Raw genomic sequence first — 23,821 nt, 5'->3', positions numbered from 1 at the left:
ACCCCCCTCCCCTCCCCTCCCCGGGCAGCTCAGGCCTTCTTTTTACCCACAATCCCCCCGACTTTTAGCGAGGCCAGAAGAGGCTTCTCGCTCTTCCCGGCTGTGGGATGCGAGCGGGGAGTGGAAGAAACCTGAACCCAAAAGGCGCCCACCCCCTTTCCCCGCTCCCGCCAGCCTCTGTGCTGCGGCTGCACCTGGCGCCTTGGCAGGCTGGGCACGTTCCTCCCCGCCGGGCCGCACGCCTTCGTCGGCCGGCCCCCAACCGGGGCAGCGCACGAGCCTGGCTCGCGGCGGCGGCGGCGAGGGGGTGTGGAAGGCGAGGCGGGCGCCTGTGTGCGGCGAGAGCCGCGGGGACCGCGGTGGCGGGCAGCCCTGTCGGGAGGCGCGCGCCGCCGCCCTCCTCCTCCTCCTCCTCCTCCCGGCCGGTGCCACAGGGCGAGATGCAGGCGCTGGAAAGAAAGCGCGCGCGGGAGAGACGGCGAGCGGCTCCCCGCGTCCCCTTCTGAGGGCGCCTCCTTCGCCGTTGGGCAGCCCAGCCGTGCGCCTCAGGGCCCGTCCAAAGCTGCGGAGGCGCGTCTCCTGAGGGGCTGAAAACGGAGATGGAGCCAGAAGGTGAGCTTGGGGTGGCAGCTTTTGCTACTCGGGGAGCGAGTTGCTAAACCTCTCTATCTCTCTCTCTGACCCCCTTTCCAGGGCTCCCTGCTTGCATGTGCTTCTCATCTCCCTGCGCCTCGGAAAAAACTTTCCGTGCAAGTTGACTTGGGACTGCCAAATCTCACTGCACGGAAGCCAGAGTCCTGCATTGTTCTCTGTCTGCCCCCCCTCCTTCAAGACTTTCCTCAAGGTTTGACCGAGGGGGGGGAGCTGTCTGTCTGGCGGCGGAATGTGCTGGAGTGAATGGGTTTTCTTTTTAAAACTTCCAACATGCAAGGTTTCGCTGGAAGTGTTCATATCAGCCGACTGCCCAGACCTGCGTTTTCCTTGAAACCAGCCTGGATTGCCTGCTAATAAATCCGGCGGCCCACATTTCACTCAGTAGACGCCAAATGGTTTGTTCTGGCTCTGCCTTGGAGGGAAACACCTTGCTGAAAAATGTGGAAGGTTGAAGAAAAGGAGAGGACAGGGGTTTATATAGTTTGGCGCATGACCTCCTTTCTTGGTGTGATTAGAAAGGATTGGATTGATGTGCATCTTAATGATGATTGTACCTGTGGTTAGTTTGTTCGTGACGTTTTTCAAACAACAATACTGGGAGACCCCTTCCTGATGGTTAAGAATTCAATGTTGGTTAAGACTAGTCTTGTAGTTGTCCTTCCAGTAGCAGCTTGCCACAGATACTTGGAAAGTTCTCAGTGTAGTGCATTAGCACTTGACTGTCAGGTATACTGGTTTTGAACATGGAGCTACTCTCCATTGAGTGGTTCACTCCCTTTTGATAAATGAATTTAAGCTAGTGTCTGTCACAGTACTTTGCGGTGCCAGATTTCATTAAGCCAGATCCATTGTGTAAATAAGTGCTACCTTTTGGCTTTGTCTGTGTTGAACCTGCTGCCTCTCAGTTCCATTGGGTGATTCATTTATTTAAATCATTCTGGCTCTGTTCCTCAACAGAAAGGGCTTCCAGAGCAGCTTCCAGGTGAATAAAAACAAGACATCCCCCGTTTTCAGATTCACAATTTAAAAGAGAGAGAGGCATAAAAGGAGAAAACAATGATGAGGGAGAAGGGGAAGGCAAAGTCAGGCACCAGTTGCAGAGTCCTTATAACCAGCTGGGAAGGAAACAGTTCTGGGAGAGGAGGAGCCAAAAGGAGTTGGTCTCTCAGCTTATCTGATGGAGATGATGAAATGGTTGCTAGTAGGTGACAGCTGAAGGAGAGCCAAAGGCAGCTGCTGGTGTCTCAACCGAGCCAATGGACTTGGTATTATAAAAGCCTGTGCAGTCTCTCCACAGCGTTTATAATACAGTATCTCTACCTTTGTTTTAGCTAAAAAGCCCCAAATGCTTCCTAACAGTGAAGATGTTCAATATCTAGCTTATGGCTCTGGCTTTTAATGTCTAGCCCCTGATTGTTTAATGTTCTGTTTTTTTTGTTAGGAAGTTCGTTGTTTTAATGGCTTATTTTAATTGGTTAGCCACTCTGAAAGCCTTTTCGATACAGAAAACATAGGAAGTTGTTTTATACCATTGGTCTGTATAATTCATTGATTCCTTCAGTGGTTGGTTTCAGCTGGATCTTTCCCAGCCCTATGCCTGAGGTTGAAGACTGAAGGCTTAAAGGGTGGGTTATAAATATAATAAATGTCCAGTTTGAGGTGGGACAACCAGAATACGACATATTATAAGACATGGGTAACCAAAGCTAAGCTCAGTAAAAGAAACTCTGTATACTTATTCAATGAAAAGTTCACCTTCTTTCTTTTCTATCACTTCATTAATTGTCTATCATCTGTTTGCTTTCTGGGACAGAGACTTCAGTGCTGTGAATAGTTCCAAACATCTTGGGTGCTGCTGCTATTTTCTTTCTTTCCCTTATATAAAACCAACTTCTTCGTTGAGGGCCTGGATACAAGTCCAAGTTAACAACTGACTGCTGATCTAGCCTGCCAGGATCATTGTGTGGTAGATTTGGCAGACTGGAACAGCTGCTGCGTTCAATTTTTGTTCAGTGGGAATGTATACCAAGTGCATATTGCATCTTGAGACATCCCAGGAGTGCTTGAAGCTGGTTCTAAAGATTTCACCAGACCTGTGAGGTTAGGGTTACCTTTAAAGGCTTGGACCTGTTATTCTCTTAGAATTGCTAAGGTAGAAACTGAACCCATTTCCTCTCTTAAGGGTGCTTGCTAGTTTCTATGTGCATAAAAGATATTATTAAAACAACAACAACAGCAATGAAAGCAACTATTAACATAAAACACACAAGGACAGCCGCACAGCCAGCTTGGGGGTGTTTCGGCTATGCAAGGCCCCAGATTTGCACCTGCTGTTCCTCCCCTAGTGTGTGTGTATGTATAGCATATATTTGTTGCCCTTTTAGAAACCTGTTTGAGGTATTGCAGTGAATGTAATGCTATTTTAACTTTTCCTGTTCACAACCACTGGCTTACTAAGGTATCTAGCATATTTTAAAAAGAGCGAAGAAAACTGTATGAGACACATTTATAGAACATTTGAAACTGTTCATGCAAACCTCATATTTCCCACAGTTTCTATTTCTGAAATGCATGTTGAAGTTCAATGTCCAGCATATCTCTACCACTTTCAAAAAGAAAAGAGGTGGCCAGTTCACAGTCACTGGGGCCTGTCCCAGCCTCTATATAGGTCTGCACTTGTAATGTAATGTAATGGGCTTTTTTAAGGTTTGAGGATGATGTAGAACAGCTGATGGTTCCCTGTATAAGATCCAAGATGGTTGGGACAGCCTTGTATTTTGGGAACAACCTATGGGGCTTTTTTAATATAAAAAAAAGTGAGTAAGGGAGGGGGACATGATAGAGCTATAAAATTATGTATCATGTGGAGAAAGTAGATAAAGAGAAGTCCTCCCCTCCTTCTACGATAACACGAGAACTTAGTGTCATCCAATAAAGGTGAACGTTGGAAGAATCAGGAAATACAAAAGGAAGTACTTCTTCATACACCACATAATAAAACTATGGAAATAACTACCACAAGATATAGTAAAGGCCACCAACCTCGATGGATTTAAAAGGGTTTTAGACAAATTAATGGAAGGCAGGCTATCTACAGCCACTAGCTGTGATGGCTGTGTACTTCCTGCAGTTTGGGTTGGGATGTGCTATGCCTCTGAACACCAGTAACTGGGGAGCACAAGTGGGGAAATTGCTTATGGGCTTTACATAAGGCATCTGGTTGGCCACTGAGAACAAGTTGCTGGACTAGATGGAGCCTGGTGGTCTGATCCATTGGGATTCCTCTTATGTTCTTATGCCACTGATGGGTAGGGCCTGAGGCAAAAAGGGGCAGGACAACCCATGGAACTCTAGTGTTTGTATAGTAGATTACATCCCAGCCATGCAGAAGTCAAGGGGCTATACACACACACACAGGGATACACATCTCTTCAGGCATCCATTGAAGCAGGGTCTAGAGAAAGAGACCTATAAGTCTGCATTTGGGTCTCAGGTTACCCAATCCTGATTTACGGTAGGCTTAGAAAGTAAAAAAACCCCACCCCAACTTGGATCTGTGTTGCTTTTTTCAGTCATCAACATGGAACAGAGGAGCCAACTGGCACTTCATCCCAGGCAGGCCAATGGAGGAGGCCCTCCTGCCTTGCCACTCTCTTGGTCATTGCATTTGGGGTTCCATTGTGAATCCATCTTGTCTCCCCATTCCGTTCGACGTGTAATTAAGGCCAGTAGGTGAGAGGGCAGACATAATGTTTATTGGCACCTGATACCTACTCTATCCCTCCTTCGGTTTTTCTACAGGTACTGCTACAGGTTACCTCAGGAGTTTCCAACCTGTTTAGGGCTGAGGGTCACAGATTGATTTTTGAGCAAGTGCTGTGGGCAATATTTCTTCTATTCCCTTTTCTTTGCTTTCCCCTGCATCAGCTCACACCCCACGCCATTTGAAATATGTCTGGTATCTGGGTAAAAGTCAGATTCAGTAGAATTACTCTGAGCCATGAAATCCACAAAGAAAGAGGGGCTGAGTACCCATCACTGTTTGGCTCCCATGTGCCCCACCACTGGTGTTAGAAGCTGAATACACATGACATTTGCCATAATCCATATGTATCCTGTAGAGTCTTGATAAGTACTTTTGTTTGATGTGCAGTGGTACCTCTGGTTACAAACTTAATTCGTTCCGGGGGTCCGTTCTTAAGCTGAAACCCTTCTTATACTGAGGTGCGTTCTTGCTAATGGGGCCTCCCGCTGTGTGGGCGCCTCTGATGCACGATTTCCATTCACATCCTGAGGCAAAGTTCGCAATTAGGAGCAGCTACTTCTGGGTTAGCGGAGTTTGTAACCCGAAGTGTTCATAACCAGAAGTGTTCGTAACCAGAGGTACCACTGTATTCCTTTAAGCTACCTTCCATTCAATTTGAAAATGCAACGTGTACAGTTCAGACAGCTGTTGTACATGCACAGATAACAGCTTTTTTGAATAGGTTTTTTTTTGGGGGGGGAGTTGCAGGTAATGGGCAGTGGAAACATCATTGGGTGAAGACACCCCTGCTCCCTCTCTGGTGTGTACAGCAAGTGCTAATGCACTTGAAATTCATGGCGGGTGTGTGTGGGTGTGGATGTCCCCCACTGTGTTTTGAGTTAATGTGTACATAGTCAGAATGTGGGAAAGTGTGTCCCTCTTCCAACTTTGGTATTCAGCTATCTATACTTTGCAAGGGAGAAAAAGGTAACCACCCTCACCATTTCATGACCAAGGGAGCAGTGAGTGAGCAATGATTTTCATGTGGGGAGGGTGATGATGGCAGAGACTTCATGGGTTCCAGCGGAAGACCTGACCTTAAGGGCACCACTGTGCTCGTGGAATAAAAGTTAGCAACTTCTGGGTTACCTACTGTACAGTTTTGTTGGAGGCAGGATGCAGCCGAGATGATTGAAGTTGAGAAGCTTAAGTTACGATTTATGGGATTTGAATTCTGGTTATGAACTTTTGGCTTTCTTAGATCATTCAGGGTCACAGCACTGAGGCATTTCTACATTAACTGCAGTGCTTGAATGCCGGTTTTACAGTGGCCAGACGGGCTTTTCCCCATTCCACCTGCTAAAAAGGCTGCAGCCTCTCCTTTACAAGTCAGCTGTGTAGACCACCTTTGCAACCTTAAAGTGGGACTTACACTTTAAAGACTTACATCTTTCATGACTGTTTGAGAGGTTCATTTTGTGCAGAATGTGGTGGCCATCTCCTGACAGGGTTACATACTAGCACCATATTATACTAGCGTTCCAGTTTATACCAGCTCCCCATTGTTTTCTAGGGAATAGCTGCTGATGTTTTTGAACTTCAAAGCCACGGACAACTTGTCCCTGTGTTCTTTAAGAACATATGCAGAACCTATAGGGCAATTGTTCCTTGCTCAACAAACCATTCATAGTATAGTTTAGGCTTCTATTTTTATTTTTATTTTGCAGTCTTTTGTATTGCATTGTATTCTGTTCATTTGTCCGTGTAGCAGGCATGCTGCTCCACTTTGGTGTAATTCCTAAAAAGGCAATAAAATACACAATGATAAAATACACTATAGGAAACAGTTGGTTTCCAGGAATCATAATGTAAGCACAGTTCAAGTCCCTCTTTTGGCAAAATATAACATCTTGGGGGCTAATTTTTGGGATGTTATGAGCAAACCTGCAATGTCTAAAACCCCTGATCAGCATTTCAGAATTATAAATGTGACAATCTTGCACTGTTACTAACTTTGCTGTTTGGCTTCTTTTGTCTGACAACTCTGTTTTAACATATTTCCCACGACTGTAAAGGATGGAAACGTTTTCTTTTGAAACTGATGAAATGTGAGACTCTGTTTTCAATGGAATGTAGGGATGTACCTTATATCTTAAACTGCAGCTGCACAATATTCCTGGCAAACAAATGCTAACTTTGTATGCATAATAGGAATTCAGTTTTACAGCTATCTTCCATCTTCCATGTATAATGGCTAAAAGAAGTAATAATGTAATCACAAGAACAGCTGCTACAGTAAAGACCCAGTTCCCATTTACAGTGCACATTTTAAAAGCTAGTTACAAATCTTTGGAAGTAAAGTTTTGTAATAATATTAATAGATTAATGAAAATGGCATCACCTTAAATAGCTTGGTTGTTGCAAACTTGATTTGAGCTAGTCCACCTGATAAAGGTCTAGATGACATAAGCAACTTAAATATACCGGCCTCAATAGTCACATTACAGCCCTTTATCAACTTGTAAAGCTTATAGAAAATAAGACTGTAGTCTGAACAAGGCAGTTTGGTAAATTATTTATAAATGCTGGCACTATTAACTCAGAACTCAGATGTGAGGTTCATTGATTTCAACAACATTTACTTCAGAGTAGCTGATTAGGATCGAGTTCAAAACTGTTCTCTTGCATGCTGAAAGCTGGGGCTGGGATCTAAAGCTAAGCCAGCTTGCCATAACTCAGGGATGGGGAAGAACTTTTGTTAAATTTGTATCCCACCCTTCCAGTGCTCGAAATTCCCCAGGTGCCTGGTCATTTTGCTACTGGTGCTGGTCCAATTGCAACTAGGGAGAGATTCCTGGGTGCCAGATTGGCAGCTGACAGCTCCATCGAGCCAGCAGACTCACGCGCAACAAAAGATGCACTTCTTGTGCGTCTGTGCTGCTGTGTGAATCGTGGACCCTTTGCTGGGCATCATCACATCAAGAAAAGTAAGTGCAGGGGGAGTACAGATATACTTTGAGTGTGCTGCAGCTTTTCCACAGGCCTACCAAATGGAACTCACAGACCAAAATTTAAAAACCTCTGCCTTAGCCCATAGTTAATACCAATACCATTTCCATTTGCACTGTGTGTGTTTCTCCTTCTTGCATACTGGGACAAGTAAATCATTGTAAGAGCAAGCTACAGTCAAGCAGAGCAGTTGAGATCATAGAAACATAGAATTGCAGCAATGGAAGTGACCCCAAGGGTCTTCTAGTCCAACCATCTGGCAAATAGACATGCTGTTGTGGCGACTGTAACCATTTGGCACCCAGCTTATGTGCCTGAGCGTCTAAGACTGCACCCTTCCTCCCAAATGAGCCCAGAGCAGGAAAAAGCAAATGATAAAATAATAATAATAATAATTAATCTTTAAAATAATTCCAACACAGCTGCAGACTGGGGAAGATCTCAACGCAGTAGCCTTGTTTAAAGAGGAAGTTCTGCAAAAAGACAGCAGACATGGCGCCTGTGTAATATTCAAGGAGGGGGGATTCCAATGGGTAGGTGCCAAAACACTAAAGGCTTGAACAGATACCCCTCCAGATGCTCCTGAACTACAGCTCCCATAATCCCTGACCATTGACCATCCTGGCTGGGACTGATGGGAGTTGGAGTCTTGACAACTGGAGGGCTACAGGTTCCTCACTCTTGCCATAGATACTTGCCCTAATCCCATAAGAGAGAGCAGCACATAGAAACCAGGTTTTGTGTGTGGATTGCCCTGCTAGGTTACATTTACATTTGCATGTACAGGTCAGGTGTCGCTGTGTGTGCTTTAATGTGATCTATATCCACACTCTTGTTTTATGTGCACTTCCATCCATTTAGCAATACTGATGAGAACATGCAGTATACCACGCCGTGTTGCACATGACTGTTGTTGGAGCAGAGCCAATTTAAGGCTCTCCAGTGAAGATAATAGGCCAGTCGCATGACACAAAAGTATCTGGATTTTTAAACAAAAAGAACATTTTACATAATTACTTCATGCCTGGACTAAGAAGACAGGTAACTGCATTTTCTGCTCTGTAAATGCAGTTGAACGACTGCTCTGTCCAAGATGCTTTACAGTGGATTGTGCTGCAAACCGCTTGCCAAAAGCCACACTAATAATCTTTTAAAAAGTGTTAACACCTAGTTCAGTTTTCTGTCACTTTGTTAGTTAAACTGGATTTTTGATCAACAGTCATGGTTAACTACTGGTTTTGTTTTCATTGCATCACATTTAGTTTTAATGTGGAAACTAACATTCCGCTCAAGAGATAGCAATTTGTGTACATTGATGCTTATAGTTGCTCACCGTGTTTTCCATTATGAAAGTACTTGCATATTTTTTAAAAAAGTTATATTACCTGATGGGGAAAATGCTTAAAATGCTACACCATGGTCATATTAAAAAATTCCTTCCAGTAGCACCTTAAAGACCAACTAAGTTAGTTCTTGGTATGAGCTTTCGTGTGCATGCACACGAAAGCTCATACCAAGAACTAACTTAGTTGGTCTTTAAGGTGCTACTGGAAGGAATTTTTTTATTTTGACTATGGCAGACCAACACGGCTACCTATCTGTAACATGGTCATATAAAGAAGAGATAACTCATTTTCTTCTTCTCCACCCTACTCTCTTGATTCATGGTCAGAGTGTTGTTTGAAAATAACATTCTAGTGGGGTTTTTGTTTGTTTGTTTGTTTACAGTCCCTTTCCTATCTAAGCAAGACACTGCTGTATATTTGCATTGGCGAATGCAGACCTGAAGCCAAAACTACCACATGTAGCTGCATCTAGTGGTGACTAGAATGGTGTGGCTGTGCCAGGTAGTAGCAGCAAGACTGGCTGGGTGCCTAACTTGATCTCCACCTGCTACTTTTTCCTGAGAGCTCCTTCCTGCAGTTCCCTTTCTACTAGCCAGAATGATCAGACATGCGTTCACTACCTCAACTGGGGGAAAAGGAACTTAGGAAATTGCAGGAGGAAAATAGCCAAGTAGAGGAAAGGTTAACCTCCCCCTACCCTTTTGGCTGCCGCTTCTTTGCTCTCAAACCACTCTGTGTCAGAGGTTAGCAGTAAAGAAGCACAACAGAGTGTAGGTCAGGGGTGGCTGGCATTTACCTCCTTTAAAAAATTCTTTTATTAAAACTTGAAAGAACAAAGAAAAGACAGCATACAGAAATAAACATCAAATATCAAGCATCTTTTTTAAAAAAGTTAAGAATTAAAAGAAAATAGGCAAAGAAGAAGTAAAAGGAGGGCCATATTGCACTGGTCATATGCTGCTGGTGGGTTTGATTAAATATTTGTGCACACTCTCAGATGAACCACATACATACGCCAAAGCATGCACACACGCATTGGAAAAGAAATAAGGATGTCTTCCCTAGACTCCCTCAGGTCTCATTCAGACTTGCCTTTGCCCTGCCGCTTTCCCCCAAGGAAACCTGATCTTTACCACTGAATTGGAGCAAACGTCAATCAGGTTTTCTCCAGATTGACATTTGTTTCTTGGGGAAGCAGCGTGGGGCAAGTGGAAAACTGCTCAGACCCATGCTTTCTAGGCATGGGACAAGCACAAGTCTGGATGAGCCCTTAGATGAGAATGGCATGCTTTGTTAAAGTTGTGGCACTGCCTTTTTGCACAGTGTATAGATGTATTAATAGAGCATGGCAGGACAACCCCCTCCTGAGATCTTTGGGAAAGGGAGATAGAGGGAATATACTTTTGCGTTCAGGTTTGTTTGAAAATGCATTAGGAACACAAATGCATACAAGATAGTCTTCCTGCCTATGACAACTCGGGCAGATGCTACTGAGTTCTATTGGCTTCTGTCAGACAGCACAGATTCCATGTGATGCCAAACAATGGTTTTTTTGTCATTCTCAAAAGCATTGAAATAATCAGGGATATCTCCACTGGCTTTTCCTATATTTCCTTTTTTTTTGAGTAGTGCATTGCGAATTTGTGAAATGTTCACAAATGCAATCCTACGTATGCCTGTTCAGAAGTAATTTTCATTGAGTTCAAAGGTGTTTTTTTTAAAAAAAAATTTAAAATCTCATGTAAGTAGGTACTGGATAATAGCCTCTGTGTGGGTTTGATGTAATAGTCTCAATTACACCAGTTCAGAATTATAAATAAGCTTGGATTCTGTGTGACTTGGTGCCTATATACGCAACATTTTTTTTATGGTGACTGCCAAGTTGTCAGATGGCAGCATTGTGCACGTAAAGAAATGGCAGGTTCAGGTCAGAAAAAGGAAGTACTATTTCACACAGCACACAATATATTGTGATAAGCCCTGACCTGGATAGCTTTAAAAGGAAATTTTATGAAATTTCATGGAGAAAGTTCATGGAGAATAAGGTAGAATCAATGTTCTTCCTCTAATGCTGAAGGAGGTACACCTCTGAATTGCAGTTGTTGAAAATCAGCAAGGGAGGGAGAGCTTCACTCATATACCACTTGTGGTCTTCTCATAGGCATCTGGCTGGCCATTGTGAGAGCAGAATGCTTGACCAGATTACTTCAGCAAGACTCCTTTTGCATTCCTTAAATACAGTCGTACCTCAGAAGTCGAACTGAATCCATTCCAGAAGTCCATTTGACTTCCAAAATGTTCAGAAACCAAGGTGTGGCTTCCAATTGGCTGCTGGAAGCTCCTGCAGCCAATCGGAAGCCGCATAAGCTGCATCGGATGTCCGGATTCCAAAGAATGTTCGCAAACCGGAACACTCACTTCCGGGTTTGCGGCGTTCAGGAGCCAAAACATTTGACTCACAAGGCGTTCGATTTCCGAGGCACGACTGTATGCTCATTTAATATTTAGAAATGATATTTTATTTCATCAATATTTGTCACATCTCAGTTAACCAGTGATTCTGCTACCTTCTCACAAATGTGCATATCTACTCTGAGAGATGTCCTTGCTTAAAGCCTCTGAATCCGTTAGCCGTCATATAATAGTCAAAAATCATCTGAAAGAGGAAATTGCCTTCAGAATTTAGCCCATCAGTTGCCTGCAGAATTGCTCCACATTCTTTGTGCTAATCAAAAGGAAAATCTTTGGGCAAAATATGAGCACTAAAACAGTGATTGTAAGCTCTCAAATCACTGAGGGGAACCTCATGCAGTCATTAGACAATAGCTATTCTATCGAAGATCGTAGTGCCACACTGTGGAATGTAGACAACAATTCATTCCTTACTTTTGGACAAAAGATAAACAAGAGTTGGTTTATTGTGAAAAGTAGGCTGGAGATATGACAGGATAAAAGCCAGCAGAATCCTCATTTGCTCGGGGGTTGCATCCTGGGTCATTGCATGGTTCAATAGTTGGCATAAGCACCTTCCGCCCCCTCCTCCCGTTCTGCTCCCTTCTGGGGCCGAAAACAATGTGCATTTTGGCAATTGTGCGTCAGTTGGGTGCACACAAAATGGTTGCCACCTGCATACACTTGCCTGGAAGTGAGCAATATTGAATTCAATAGGAATAACTTCTGAGTACATAAATACTTTCATACATAGCTTTATTTGCATGCTGCCTTTCCATAGTTCAGACCGTGCTCAAGCTGGCTTACATGAAAAAAATATATAATTTCAAACATAATAGAGCACTCAGGAGTAAACAACCAATAGCCTATCTACACATTAATAATATCAAAAAATAATATCAAGAACAGCAACACCCCTGTCCAACACAAACCTCTAAACAATACCGTATTACAATACAATGGATTACACAGTGAGTTAAGAGTTTTGAAGAGACATTTAACATTTCTGTATGTAAGGAATGAATGGAAAAACATTCTGCTCTGCTTCAGATCTTTTACGGGTAGGAAAAAGCATTTCGTTTGATGACACAGTCTTCAAGGAATTGGAAGAGTAACCTAAAGCTGGCTAAAGGGAGCTCTATTGTAGTAAAGTATTGTTAAATATTTTAGGGCCTCATGATTTTTCTTTAATGTGAACATGAATAACTTGATACTTTCAGGCCATATTTTATTATCTTTTAAAACATTTTATTGGACTGTGATGTATTGGATATCCTTTGATAGCTTCCGTTTAGATGGATGACTGTTCAGTTACAGAAAAAAGTATTTTTATGCCTGACTGAGGCATGAATGAATAAAGTGCTTGTGATTCTGCTGTCTCAGAGTCTTTCATACATATTGCAAAGCTGAATCATGAATGGCTTATAGTGACCTCTGGGATGTGATGCAACTGCAGTTTCATGGCACTATTTGAATCTTTACTTGCTGAATGGATGGTGTCTGTCTGATGCAGAAAAAAGCAGCCTAAAGATTAAAAACTATTAAGCTAGCCATCTGAACAAGCGGTTGTATCTTGAAACTTTCAACAGCAAATTGCATTATTATTATTTTGGATACATGTATAAAGATTCTGGGACATGGGTGGCGCTGTGGGTTAAACCACAGAGCCTAGGACTTGCCGATCAGAAGGTCAGTGGTTCGAATCCCCGCGACGGGGTGAGCTCCTGTTGCTTGGTCCCTGCTCCTGCCAACCTAGCAGTTCGAAAGCGCGTCAAAGTGCAAGTAGATAAATAGGTACTGCTCCGGCGGGAAGGTAAACGGCGTTTTCGTGCGTTGCTCTGGTTCGCCAGAAGCGGCTTAGTCATGCTGGCCACGTGACCCGGAAGCTGTACGCCGGCTCCCTTGGCCTATAGAGCGAGATGAGTGCCGCAACCCTAGAGTCGGTCATGACTGGACCTAATGGTCAGGGGTCCCCTTACCTTTTTATAAAGATTCTAAAACACCCCCCTTCAGTTTAAGAGCATTAAGGCACTTACATCCATTCATGGGCTCAAAAGGATGTAACGTAAGGCACCCTGGCAGTAAACACCTGTCCTGCAGTCTTACAACTCATTTGCAATGGTTTTTCATCACTAATCCTGTTCCTCTGCAGATTGGAAGAAAAGTGAAGCTGGGATCAGTGGTGCATCTCAGACTAAATGTTGATTCACACTCTTACAGCCTAACCTTCTTAGGTCTAACAGCTGGCTTTTGTGTACAGAGGCAAAGCATCTTGAACCAGAAAGTAAATCAGCAAAGTAATTCTTCAGTCATTGTCAAAAATGTCAGACCTGCTTCTGAGCTCTGCTCTGCTTGTAAATCTTCAAAGATCTAATTAATTACTTTGAAAGAGGGCCAACCTATTGCAAAGTCCACAGTGCCCACCCAAAAATACAGGATTTGCATCCTCCGTTATGTTTTGGACCTGTGTGCCATGTCATGATGATACAAGCACAAACCTCAGAATCTACCTGCTGCCTACCCTGTAAGAAAAAAATATTACCGTATTTTTCGCTCTATAAGACGCACCAGACCATAAGACGCGCCTTGTTTTTGGAGGAGGAAAACAAGAAAAAAAAATATTCTGAATCTCAGAAGCCAGAACAACAAGAGGGATCACTGCGCAGCGAAAGCAGCGATCTCTTTTGCTGTTCTGGCTTCTGGGATAGCTGTGCAGCCTGCATTCGCTCCATAAGACGCACACACATTTCCCCTTACTTTTTAGGAGGGAAAATTTGAGTCTTATAAAGCAAAAAATACGGTATATATCTATATAGCTATGTCAATATATCTATATATCTCAATCACACACACACACACACACACACACACAGCCATTAAGACAGCACAAAATATCCCCTAAATAACTCTGTTCCCATGCCTCTCCATATCTACCTAACTACAGAATTTTACTTGTACGCTGCCTTTCCACAGTTCAAACCATGCTCAAGGCGGCTTACAACATGAAAAATATGTATAACTACAACATAAAAGTAGTCATGAACAATAAACAAAACATTTTAAAAATACACAACTGAACTTGATTCTAGTTTTACCTTTTTGACTATTGACTCTGGAGTTGCAGTTTATTATTTATTTGTTGTGTTTATACTCCATGTTTATTCCAAGGAGCTCCAGGTGGCATTGCTAGTAAGCCTTGCGTCAGCTCTGTGAGGTAGTTGGGCTGAGAGTGAGTGAGCTTCATGGCTAAGTGGGGATTTGAATCCTGGTCTCTTAGATCCTTTGTTGTTGTTTAGATGATTGTAATTGGTTTGCAACCATGGTTTGTGTTAATTGTGGTTGTGTAGTATATCTGCATTATTAGCCAGTGCCAACATAATGTAACACACAGCTGTGGTCAACGCTGACCATAGCTGCTGCTTCAGCTTTAGAGAAGATTCTGAAGGTGTAGTAAAATCATAGTTCAATTTGGCAAGCTAAGCTTTCCCTCTAGAGGGTGTGTATCTGTAGATGTCAATGAGGAGACCTGCTTGTCATCTAGCATGCAGAGAGGGTACAAAGGTAGAGGGCTTTTTCACTTATGTCTTGCTTGTGGGCTTCCCATAGGCATTCAGAGGAAAACTCTTCTGTTTCAGTTCTGCAAATTGGCTTGTGACAAATTTCTCTACTATTGAAACGTAATTGATGGCTTAGATTAAGGTTTCCCATGGAGCATTAGCAATCAAGCCATGTCTTAGTCTTACTTTTAGGCTGCTATGGAAACCATTTGATTCTTGTTTCGAAAAGAAGTAAGCACAATTTTTAAAACCATAGCTTCTACTTGTAATGGAGACAAGGACTGAATTGTAATGTGTTCAGCAGTCTGTACTTTGAAGCTAGCTGTTGTTGTTGTTATGCTTACTTGTTGCTTTACGCTTTCTTGTCCTTACCGGGCAATGGAGGCAAAAGATGGTTTTTCAGGTAATCTGCCCCAGAGTTGTTTAGAGATTTACATATAAGTAGTGGGGGGTCTTACAACTAGTTCAGTGGTTAATAGGCAGCCAATGCAGATCCCTTAGCACTAGTATGATGTGCACCCAATAAAGTGTACCACTTACCACTGGGCCATGGCATTCTGCGCCAGCTGCAACTTCTGGACCAGCCATAAGGGAAGCCCCAAAAATAGCACATTACAGCAGTCTAAACCTGAGGTTACCAACACATGTCACAGTGGCCAAATTATCCCTTCCCAGGAAAGAGTGCAGTTGGCACACCAGCCATAGCTGGTGATAGGTGCTCTTTGCCATGGAAACTGCCTCCATGAACAAAGATGGAACAAAGAAGCAACCCTCCTTCTATAATCCTGCCAATGCTTGCTTGTTTGCTTGCTTGCTCATTTATTTATTTATTTCCCTACGGTTCCAGGGCGGGCTGCAGCGTTAAAACACAATATGAAAAACATCTTAAAACAACTTACCATCATAAAAATAGGATGGGTACTAATACATATATATATTTATGTTATGTTAATGCATCCCACTGAAAGTTTATGCAAGTCTTCGTATCATAAAAGGTTACTTTGGAGATCAGGGTCTTATTGTTCATTCTTGGCTACGTTGTTGCAACTTCTAAGTTTAGAATGTAGGAATTCTTCATATGGTGGCCATACGCCATGCCAAATCAGTTGATGAAGTTCATCATGTGAGCAGCAGTAACTGTACACAAATGTGCCTCGTCGTGTTACATGACTCCACTTACTTGCTGTTACTTAAATCAGTCATCAGGACCCAGCTAACACACGATTGATGGATAATAGTATAGCATGACTCTGATGGACCAAGCCACCTGTTCTATCTGTAGTCCAGAATATGCCAGCAGAAAGTATACGTAATTGTTTTTATTTTGAGATGTGGCTAGCAAAGTAACATAAACTTACTAGGGATTCATGCGGGGGGGGGGACTTACGTTAAAATATGGGTGCATTTTGTTATTTAATGCTTTTAGATTTAATATTTTTCCTTGTACATTACTTCAGTCCTCTTAACTTTCCAATTTTGTTTTCATGAAGAGAGATGTTGAAATTGTTACTGAAAACCACACTGTATTTTAAAGGCGCTGTACAAAATTGGAAACTTGGGAACTAGGAAATAATACGAGGAATGAAAACAGCTGTAAAAATATTCAGGAAAACAACAATGGCAGTTGTTCTGTACCTCTTAATATTCAGCCCCCCCCCCAAAAAAAAAGGGCTTCCAGATCTTTACAGACAAGTAAGACAATTAGAGTAAGAACAGTTCCCCTTGAATTGGAGGTAGATCACATTGAAGTTAGCGGGACTTACTTCTGAGGAAAAATGCACAGTATTGCACTGTACTGTAATGAGTTAATATTTTTTAAAGGTACAAATCTTGCTCCAATAAGTGACCATGCAACAGCATCTAAATAATTAATTCTGGACATAGCATTGGTGTAGAATTCTGAAAATTCCAGGAGCCTAACTCATATTTAGACTGTTATGTACATAATAATAAATATGGTGAAATTGTTATAGTAAACATTTTTTTCTTTCTTTCAAGTACATTGACACAGTGCCTCACTCAGATTTATATTTTGCTTAGATTATTTGCTAATAATATTTGCTAATATTATTCTTAAAGGCAGGAAAACAATATGCACTCCCATTGGTTTAAGCAAAATAGTCAAAGAGTTATGCTGTTCTTTCATTGTTTTACCATGCTGGGTATGAAAGGAGTTTTCCTATAGTGCTAATTGTTCGTTCTGCTTTCTCTCCCTCCCTCCCTCCCTGTCCCATATCTTGCTCAGCTTGTTTTGCTGGGCCAGACAGCAAGGAGAGGTCACACTTAAATAGATTAGCAGAGGACAGAGAGAGATAAAACCTTGCCTGAACTATTGGAATAGACAATACTTTCCATGATGTGCTTGTTAAATGGATTGAGAAACAGTGAAAGGGTGTCTTAATACAGCAGCATATTAACCTGGCATAGATCCCCTTTGATCTCTCTGTTGCAATAATTCAGCACTGGGATGCTAAAATAAATTTGTTGAGAGTAATGTACATAATTAAGAACAAGAATGATAGAAATATAAGGAATTATAGACATAGGACATATTTGTAAAATAAAGGTCTTGCCAATCTACCTCAGTAGTACTGAAACCTGTGCCTGGCTAAGGAAGAGTGGGAAAGTGATATTTGTATCACTATGCTAATCAGTGGAGGGAGGTGGGATAGAGTATCCTAGAACAGGAGTTCTCAAACTGTGATCGGTCAACTTCATTCAAGTGGTCCATGTGGCATGTCTGTGGATTTGTGATTGCAGATGGGAGAGGACACATCCATCACACTTAATATTGATATTGATTTTAATTGCTTTTTTATTTCTTCTTTTATTTTTTGTATTGTATTGTATCATGATGTGAATTCTATGGAATTACAGTTCAAGTGGTCCATGGGAAAAAGTTTGGGAACATTGCCCTCGACTTTACCTGATCCAGGGTTTCCCTTGCCTTTCTTCCAACATGGGAGAGTTGGCAGGTTAGCCCAAATCATTTTGTGGTTAAAGATGGTGAGATGGATATTTGACTGTGCTAACGTAGCTGACAAGACTGTCTGTGTAGCTCCAGACAAAAGTTCATTCTGTTTGTTCTTCAGATACCTTAAAATGAGATATGGAGTGCAATTGATAAGGCCATTGTAGTCTTTCAAGATCTTGTTTAATAACAGTAAATTTGCATTCAGTTTCGCAGTACTGTGTTGTTTTTCAATGCACAGGTTAACTTTTCTAGAGGAGAGTGCTCTCCGCCTAAAGCACTGGGTTCATATTTTGGGAAAATGTGATTATTGTGCAGCAAGGAGATACTGGCAACAAACAATTTGAACATGTCTATCAGCTTTGACAAGTGTAATTCATTAGAGAGATATAGACAGAGAGTAGAGTACTCTTTTGTGAAGTTGTACACTTTGAATCCAAGCGTACAGAACTAGTTTGAAATGCTAGCTACAATATAGAGTTCTGTGCTCATGGGGGCTTCCTGTTCTTCTCTATGAAAAGGAAAACTTCATTGTACGTCAGGTTACATATGCTTCAGGTTATAGACTCCACTAACCCAGAAATAATGCTTCAGGTTAAGAACTTTGCTTCAGGATGAGAACAGAAATTGTGCTCCGGCAGTGCAGCGGCAGCAGGAGGCCCCATTAGCTAAAGTGGTGCTTCAGGTTAAGAACAGTTTCAGGTTAAGTACGGAACTCCGGAACGAATTAAGTACTTAACCTGAGGTACCACTGTAGTTGACTGATGACATTTCTTAAAGTGCTCAATATGAATACTTAAAGTCCTTTGGAATTTAAAGGTAAAGGTAAAGAACCCCTGACAGTTAAGTTCAGTTGTGAATGACTCTAGGGTTGTGGTGCTCATCTCGCTTTACTGGCCGAGGCAGCCGACGTTTGTCCGCAGAAAGTTTTTCTGGGTCATGTGGCCAGCATGACCAAGCCGCTTTTGGCAAAACCAGAGCAGTGCACAGAAACGCCATTTACCTTCCCACCAGAGTGGTACCTGCTTATCTACTTGCACTTTGACGTGCTTTCAAACTGCTAGGTTGGCAGGAGCTGGGACCGAGCAATGGCAGCTCACCGTGTTGCGGGGATTCGAACCACCAACCTTCCAATCGGCAAGCCCTAGGCTCAGTGGTTTATACCTTAAATTTAGAACTTAAGTGATGTTAAAGACCACTTCTGTGGTTCTTCCAAAAAACTTGTCATGGCCTTGATTATTAAAAGCTTTGTATTGCTATGCTTTTATAAGGACATAGAAGAGTTAACATTTTTTTCTTCAACCAACACAGTGGTACCATTAGGAAAAACAGAGTAGTACAGCCTGTTTTTCAGTTCTTTTTTCCACTTGTTCTTTAATTATAGGCTTGATATGGACCCTACAGTTTAGAGGGCATAGTAGGGTGTTTTTTTAAAGAGGAAGTGATAAAGAGTTGTGCTTTCTATCAGGCTACACACCCCACTGTTCCACTTGGAAAAAAGTCAGTTGAGAACTTCAAACAAATGAACAACAACAACAACAAAATCCTCATTTTGAGAGAAGATCATGGGTTCCCTGTTCCGCAGAGCTAAGTTAATAAGAGAATGCAGTTTTGCTAATGAATAACAGTGCCGAGTCTGGAAGAGCTGATGTTCGACAGCATGGAAATGTAACTTAGTTTTTGTTCACAAGAGGCTGTTCCTGGAGAGCTGCAGCTGTGACATGTATCCCTTCAACCCGGATTGCAGATAGCATGCTTTTACTTTGCGACAGCTGATCCAAAGGACTCTGGCTGGTAAGATTGTGGTGGGAAGAGGGCTTGAGGAGGGGGGTGTAATGGCTGTGTGCTAAAGGGATAGAAGAATTCCTGTTTTACTTTACCGCTTTGCAGTGCTGCTATTACATCAGGCTCAGTTTTGAAACCCTAAACCCCTCTGCACTTGCTAGTCCTCTTTGCTGCAGTCTTTCAGGGAGCCCAGGTGGTAGTGAGGTTTGCTTTGGCTCCTGCAGTGGTTAGGTCAGCCTGCTAGATGAAAAAAAAAACCAACCCGTGCCTGTCCTCTTCAATAATCATCTTCTGCCAGCTGGTGCTCTGCAGGAAATTCCGAATTGTTAATTTTGTTAGGGATATTTGTTTTCCACACTGCCAGTTTGACTTACTCCAGGGCTGGCGAACATTGCCCTAGGCACTGTGACAGCCAAGGAAATCCTAGAAGAGAATTAAGACATCAAAAAGAAAAAAGAAAAAAAGCACGTAGAGATTGAGAACAGAGAAGCAGTTCTTCTTTTAAAATGTGCTGTCTAGATTTCATCTTGTATTAATCAGCCTTCCTTTAAACAAAAAAGAAAAAAAAAACCTTGCTTGAAGACCATGCATTTCTCATGTCAGCTGAGAAGGGATTTGTATTATGGTGGTGAATGTCTATACAAATCTTCTTTAAACTGCTGGCATGTGTGTTGATCCTTAAACACTGCTTCTAAAGTCTCCAGCTCATACTGGAACTGCTTTTTTTAAAGCTGGTTATGGGAGAATGGAGGGCTTCTTTTCATCTTATATTCCTCCCCTGCCACAACAGAAGGTGGCAGCCTTAAGAGACCACATTTGAACACCTTGAGAACTTCTGGGTCATGCCACCTTAGCTGATATTAGCGGTCAGAAAAATTAGATGATTTGTGCTGGTTGGATCTCCATGGACTGGATACAGCAAGGCAGGTGACTTTCAACCTCTTTTTAGTGGCTCCCCTGCCAGGAAACCCATGCATGTTGCTGCAGATTTAGGACACAAACTCTGTTCACATGGGCCAGGCCTCAGTATTGTATTACATGACCTGACAGTGTGCCTGAGAGCACTCTCAGTACTGCATCTTCTTACATATTTCAGCTGCATCTTAACAAAGGAAAGACTGGTATTGATAGACGATCCTGTCCTTCCTCCAAGAGCTCAGGATGACGCTGTCCTTCCTCCAAGAGCTCGGGATGGCTCTCCTCACACCAACTGTGTGAGGGGGATATGGCTCAGAGTTGGAATGGGTGGCCTTAGGTGAGCATTGTGGCTGAGAGGGAATTTGAACCCAGGGATTCCTTGTGCTAATCCAACACGTTTTCAGCTATACCTCACTGGTTCTAAAATTAGTTAGCGTTGGTCATTTAATAACTGTACGGATGTGAGGGAATTGCGGGGGAAGGGGGATCATTTCTTCTGGGAAGATTATCAGGCGTTACTGCTAAGCTTCTGAGGCACCAAATTGCTATTTAAAAACCACTGACTTGAGATGAGTTCAGAAGCACTATTTTCTGTACAGTGGTATCTCGGGTTAAGAACTTAATTCGTTTTAGAGGTCCGTTCTTAACCTGAAACTGTTCTTAACCTGAGGTACCACTTTAGCTAATGGGGCTTCCCGCTGCTGCAACACGATTTCTGTTCTCAACCTCTAGCAAAGTTCTTAACCTGAGGTACTATTTCTGGGTTAGCACAGTCTGTAACCTGAAGCGTCTGTAACCCGAGGTACCACTGTATTCCTAATTGCAGCCATTTTTCCACTACAGTTAAGCCTATGTTGAAAACGACAGGGTTGGATCACAAACAGCTTAGGTTTGCAACTTTTGGTTCAGTTGATGTCACGTTTGAAGAAACGAAATGCTCCTGATTAACTGGCTATGGCAGATAGAGAAGGATGGAGTGGCATTACACTAGTATCTCTCTCTCTTAAAGGGTTCAGCCTTTGTTTTACGGGGCAGGAGAAATAAAAACATTTTGAGAATAAGTTCAAAAACTGTTTGGGACATGTGTATCTGTGTTGCTCATCACCAGTGATACCATAGGCTTCAACCAATAGTCTGTGATAATTGCGGCACACGTGGTAACAACCAAACTAATAGTGCTCATAGGTTTGGTGGGAACTTTGATTTAGTGAGCAGTCATGATTTATCGTTGATGGAGGCTGAACCTGAGAAGAAAATTTGAGGTAGGAATTTGAGATTCTGCTATGGCAGTCGTTTCATCAGCATTTTAGGTTGGTAGATGGAACAATACCCCCTCTCCTCCCTCTGCATGCTGTTCTGAGGTTTTCCCGACACCCCCCCCGCCAATCTTGGGAGGCCTGCAGGGGGAGGACAGTGGGGAAGCCCTGTTACCTTAGTGGAAATCATTGTGTGGACTTCTGCCAACAGGACTTGTTAGTTGAACCCCTCCCTTTGTCAAGCAACTGAACGATCACCAAGAGCCTTTGAATTTCTGAATAGTAAATAACAGTAAGATATTTGTTTTCATATAACAACTTGTTGTTGATTTCAATTTTATGAATGATTTCTTCCTTGGTTTTCTATCTGTGGACACACAAAAGTGGCTTATGGTTTTTAAAAATAAAGTTAAACTTGAAACATAATGTACAACAATGGCTTTCCAAAAACTTCCCACTGAAGTGACATTTGGGGCATGGTCTCTATCTGTTAAAACTTTTCAAAGATGTCATAGGGAGACTTTATAAGTTATATTTTAGCTGTTAAAGTTTGAAATTAACATGTACAAATGCAATGTCTGAATCCAACAAATAGATGTATTTCACTTACCATGTCGCCGGGACTTTCCCCAGTTGCTTATACTCTTGACACTTGATAGAGAACACACGTTTCCCATTGCTTAATGTGCAAAGTAGCCCATAGAGAGTGAAGAGGCAACTAGTATGCAAGTAAATTTTCTGAAGTAGTTTCACATAATTTCCTTGGTCTGAATAGGCTACGGTGGAATCTACATATAAATAAAAAAAGCTGTGAAAATGCTTTTTATTTTTTTAAAAAATACATTGAATTTTGCATAGCTCACTTTCGCCATCAAGTGTAGCATTTGTATATTGCACTTTAAAACACATTTAAAATGTTTTATTTGTAGTTGTATGGCTGAGTCCTATGACTACCAACCAAAATGACTTATACCATGTTTAGATATTTGCCATCTTCATAAAGAAGGACATTGCACAATCCATATGTCATAATAGTGCCTGTAAATTTTGAAAGTAGACAGCTTTAGGCCATGAAGTTGTCTTCTTCTGCAACATGTACTTCAATGCCTTCCACATGGCTCCCTTAATAAATTCTTGTTGGTTTCTGTCAAATACTTATTTCAAATGGTGAAAATTACTACTTTTTCATTGATGTGGGAAATCCAGTCTTTACTGCTATATGTTGTTAGGGAACATTGATTCAATTATCCCAATTTAATATTTATATGCACTTAATTTAATTTGTGGCTAAACTTTTGTGGGGCTAAACGGTTTTGGAGACCACCCTTCTTTCACATACTAGCACCTCAGTGAAAAGGATAGCTAGATTGTATGTGTATCAGCCAGAAATTTCAGTGTCCAAAGTGGACATTGACAATATAATACCAGATACAAATTAGAATTACAAACAAGTTAATAGCTCATTGCTACCAAAGGTAGGATTTTAAGAATCTATATTCTGTTTCCATCCATATAGTTTATGGTTAGAATTCAGTCCAAGGAATGTTCATATACCATTATTAGTGGTATAGTTTTTTTCAGATTTTTTTGCATGCTGCCACATGACATCGTCTTTATTCAGCTAGTATTCTGGATTAATGTACCCCCTAAAATGCATTTTCTTCTACCACAAAAAAATCTGCCTTGGGCATCTACTGTGTATGGAGTTGTCTAACAATGAGTGCAGATAGATTTGCTCTTAACTGTAACTAAGAGCCCAAGAGCAGTCTGAGTAATTGCATGTCTCCTTCCTATTTCATGCAAAATCTGTCACTGCAATTAAACACACAATTTAGCGGTAACATTAAAATTGTTTTGAGTTAGACTTAGATCTATCAGGCTATAGGTGAAAACTGTATCCCAATAAAGTTATTGGTGACATTCCTATCAATTTTAAAGGTTCGGGACTATGCCTGGTCAATAATAGAACTATGCTGCCAAAAAATGATTTCTGCAATGCAATTCTGCATCAATCCACCAGATGACACTTGATGATTAAGGTTGAAAAAAATTAATAAATTTCCGCTGACAATTGGATTCCTCCTCCCCATACATTTTCCACGTTGCCTTTGCGATTTTAAACATGTGTG

General features: G+C 41.9%; 1 protein-coding gene across 1 annotated transcript in view; it reads left to right on the top strand.

Annotated features, from left to right (window-relative positions):
- The first annotated feature begins 380 nt into the window (after nucleotides 1–380).
- The window catches only part of FGD3 (FYVE, RhoGEF and PH domain containing 3), a 102,550-nt gene continuing 79,109 nt past the window's right edge, over nucleotides 381–23,821 (top strand). The window contains exon 1 of the mRNA XM_082209422.1: nucleotides 381–612. Within this exon, the coding sequence (XP_082065548.1) occupies nucleotides 600–612 (13 nt within the window). The 5' untranslated portion in view covers nucleotides 381–599. The remainder of the gene's footprint in view (nucleotides 613–23,821) is intronic.

Source organism: Podarcis vaucheri (genome assembly GCF_965113315.1).
Source record: "Podarcis vaucheri genome assembly, chromosome: 2".
In the NCBI taxonomy this organism is placed as follows: domain Eukaryota; kingdom Metazoa; phylum Chordata; class Lepidosauria; order Squamata; family Lacertidae; genus Podarcis; species Podarcis vaucheri.
This window is presented reverse-complemented; position numbering and strand designations above follow the sequence as displayed.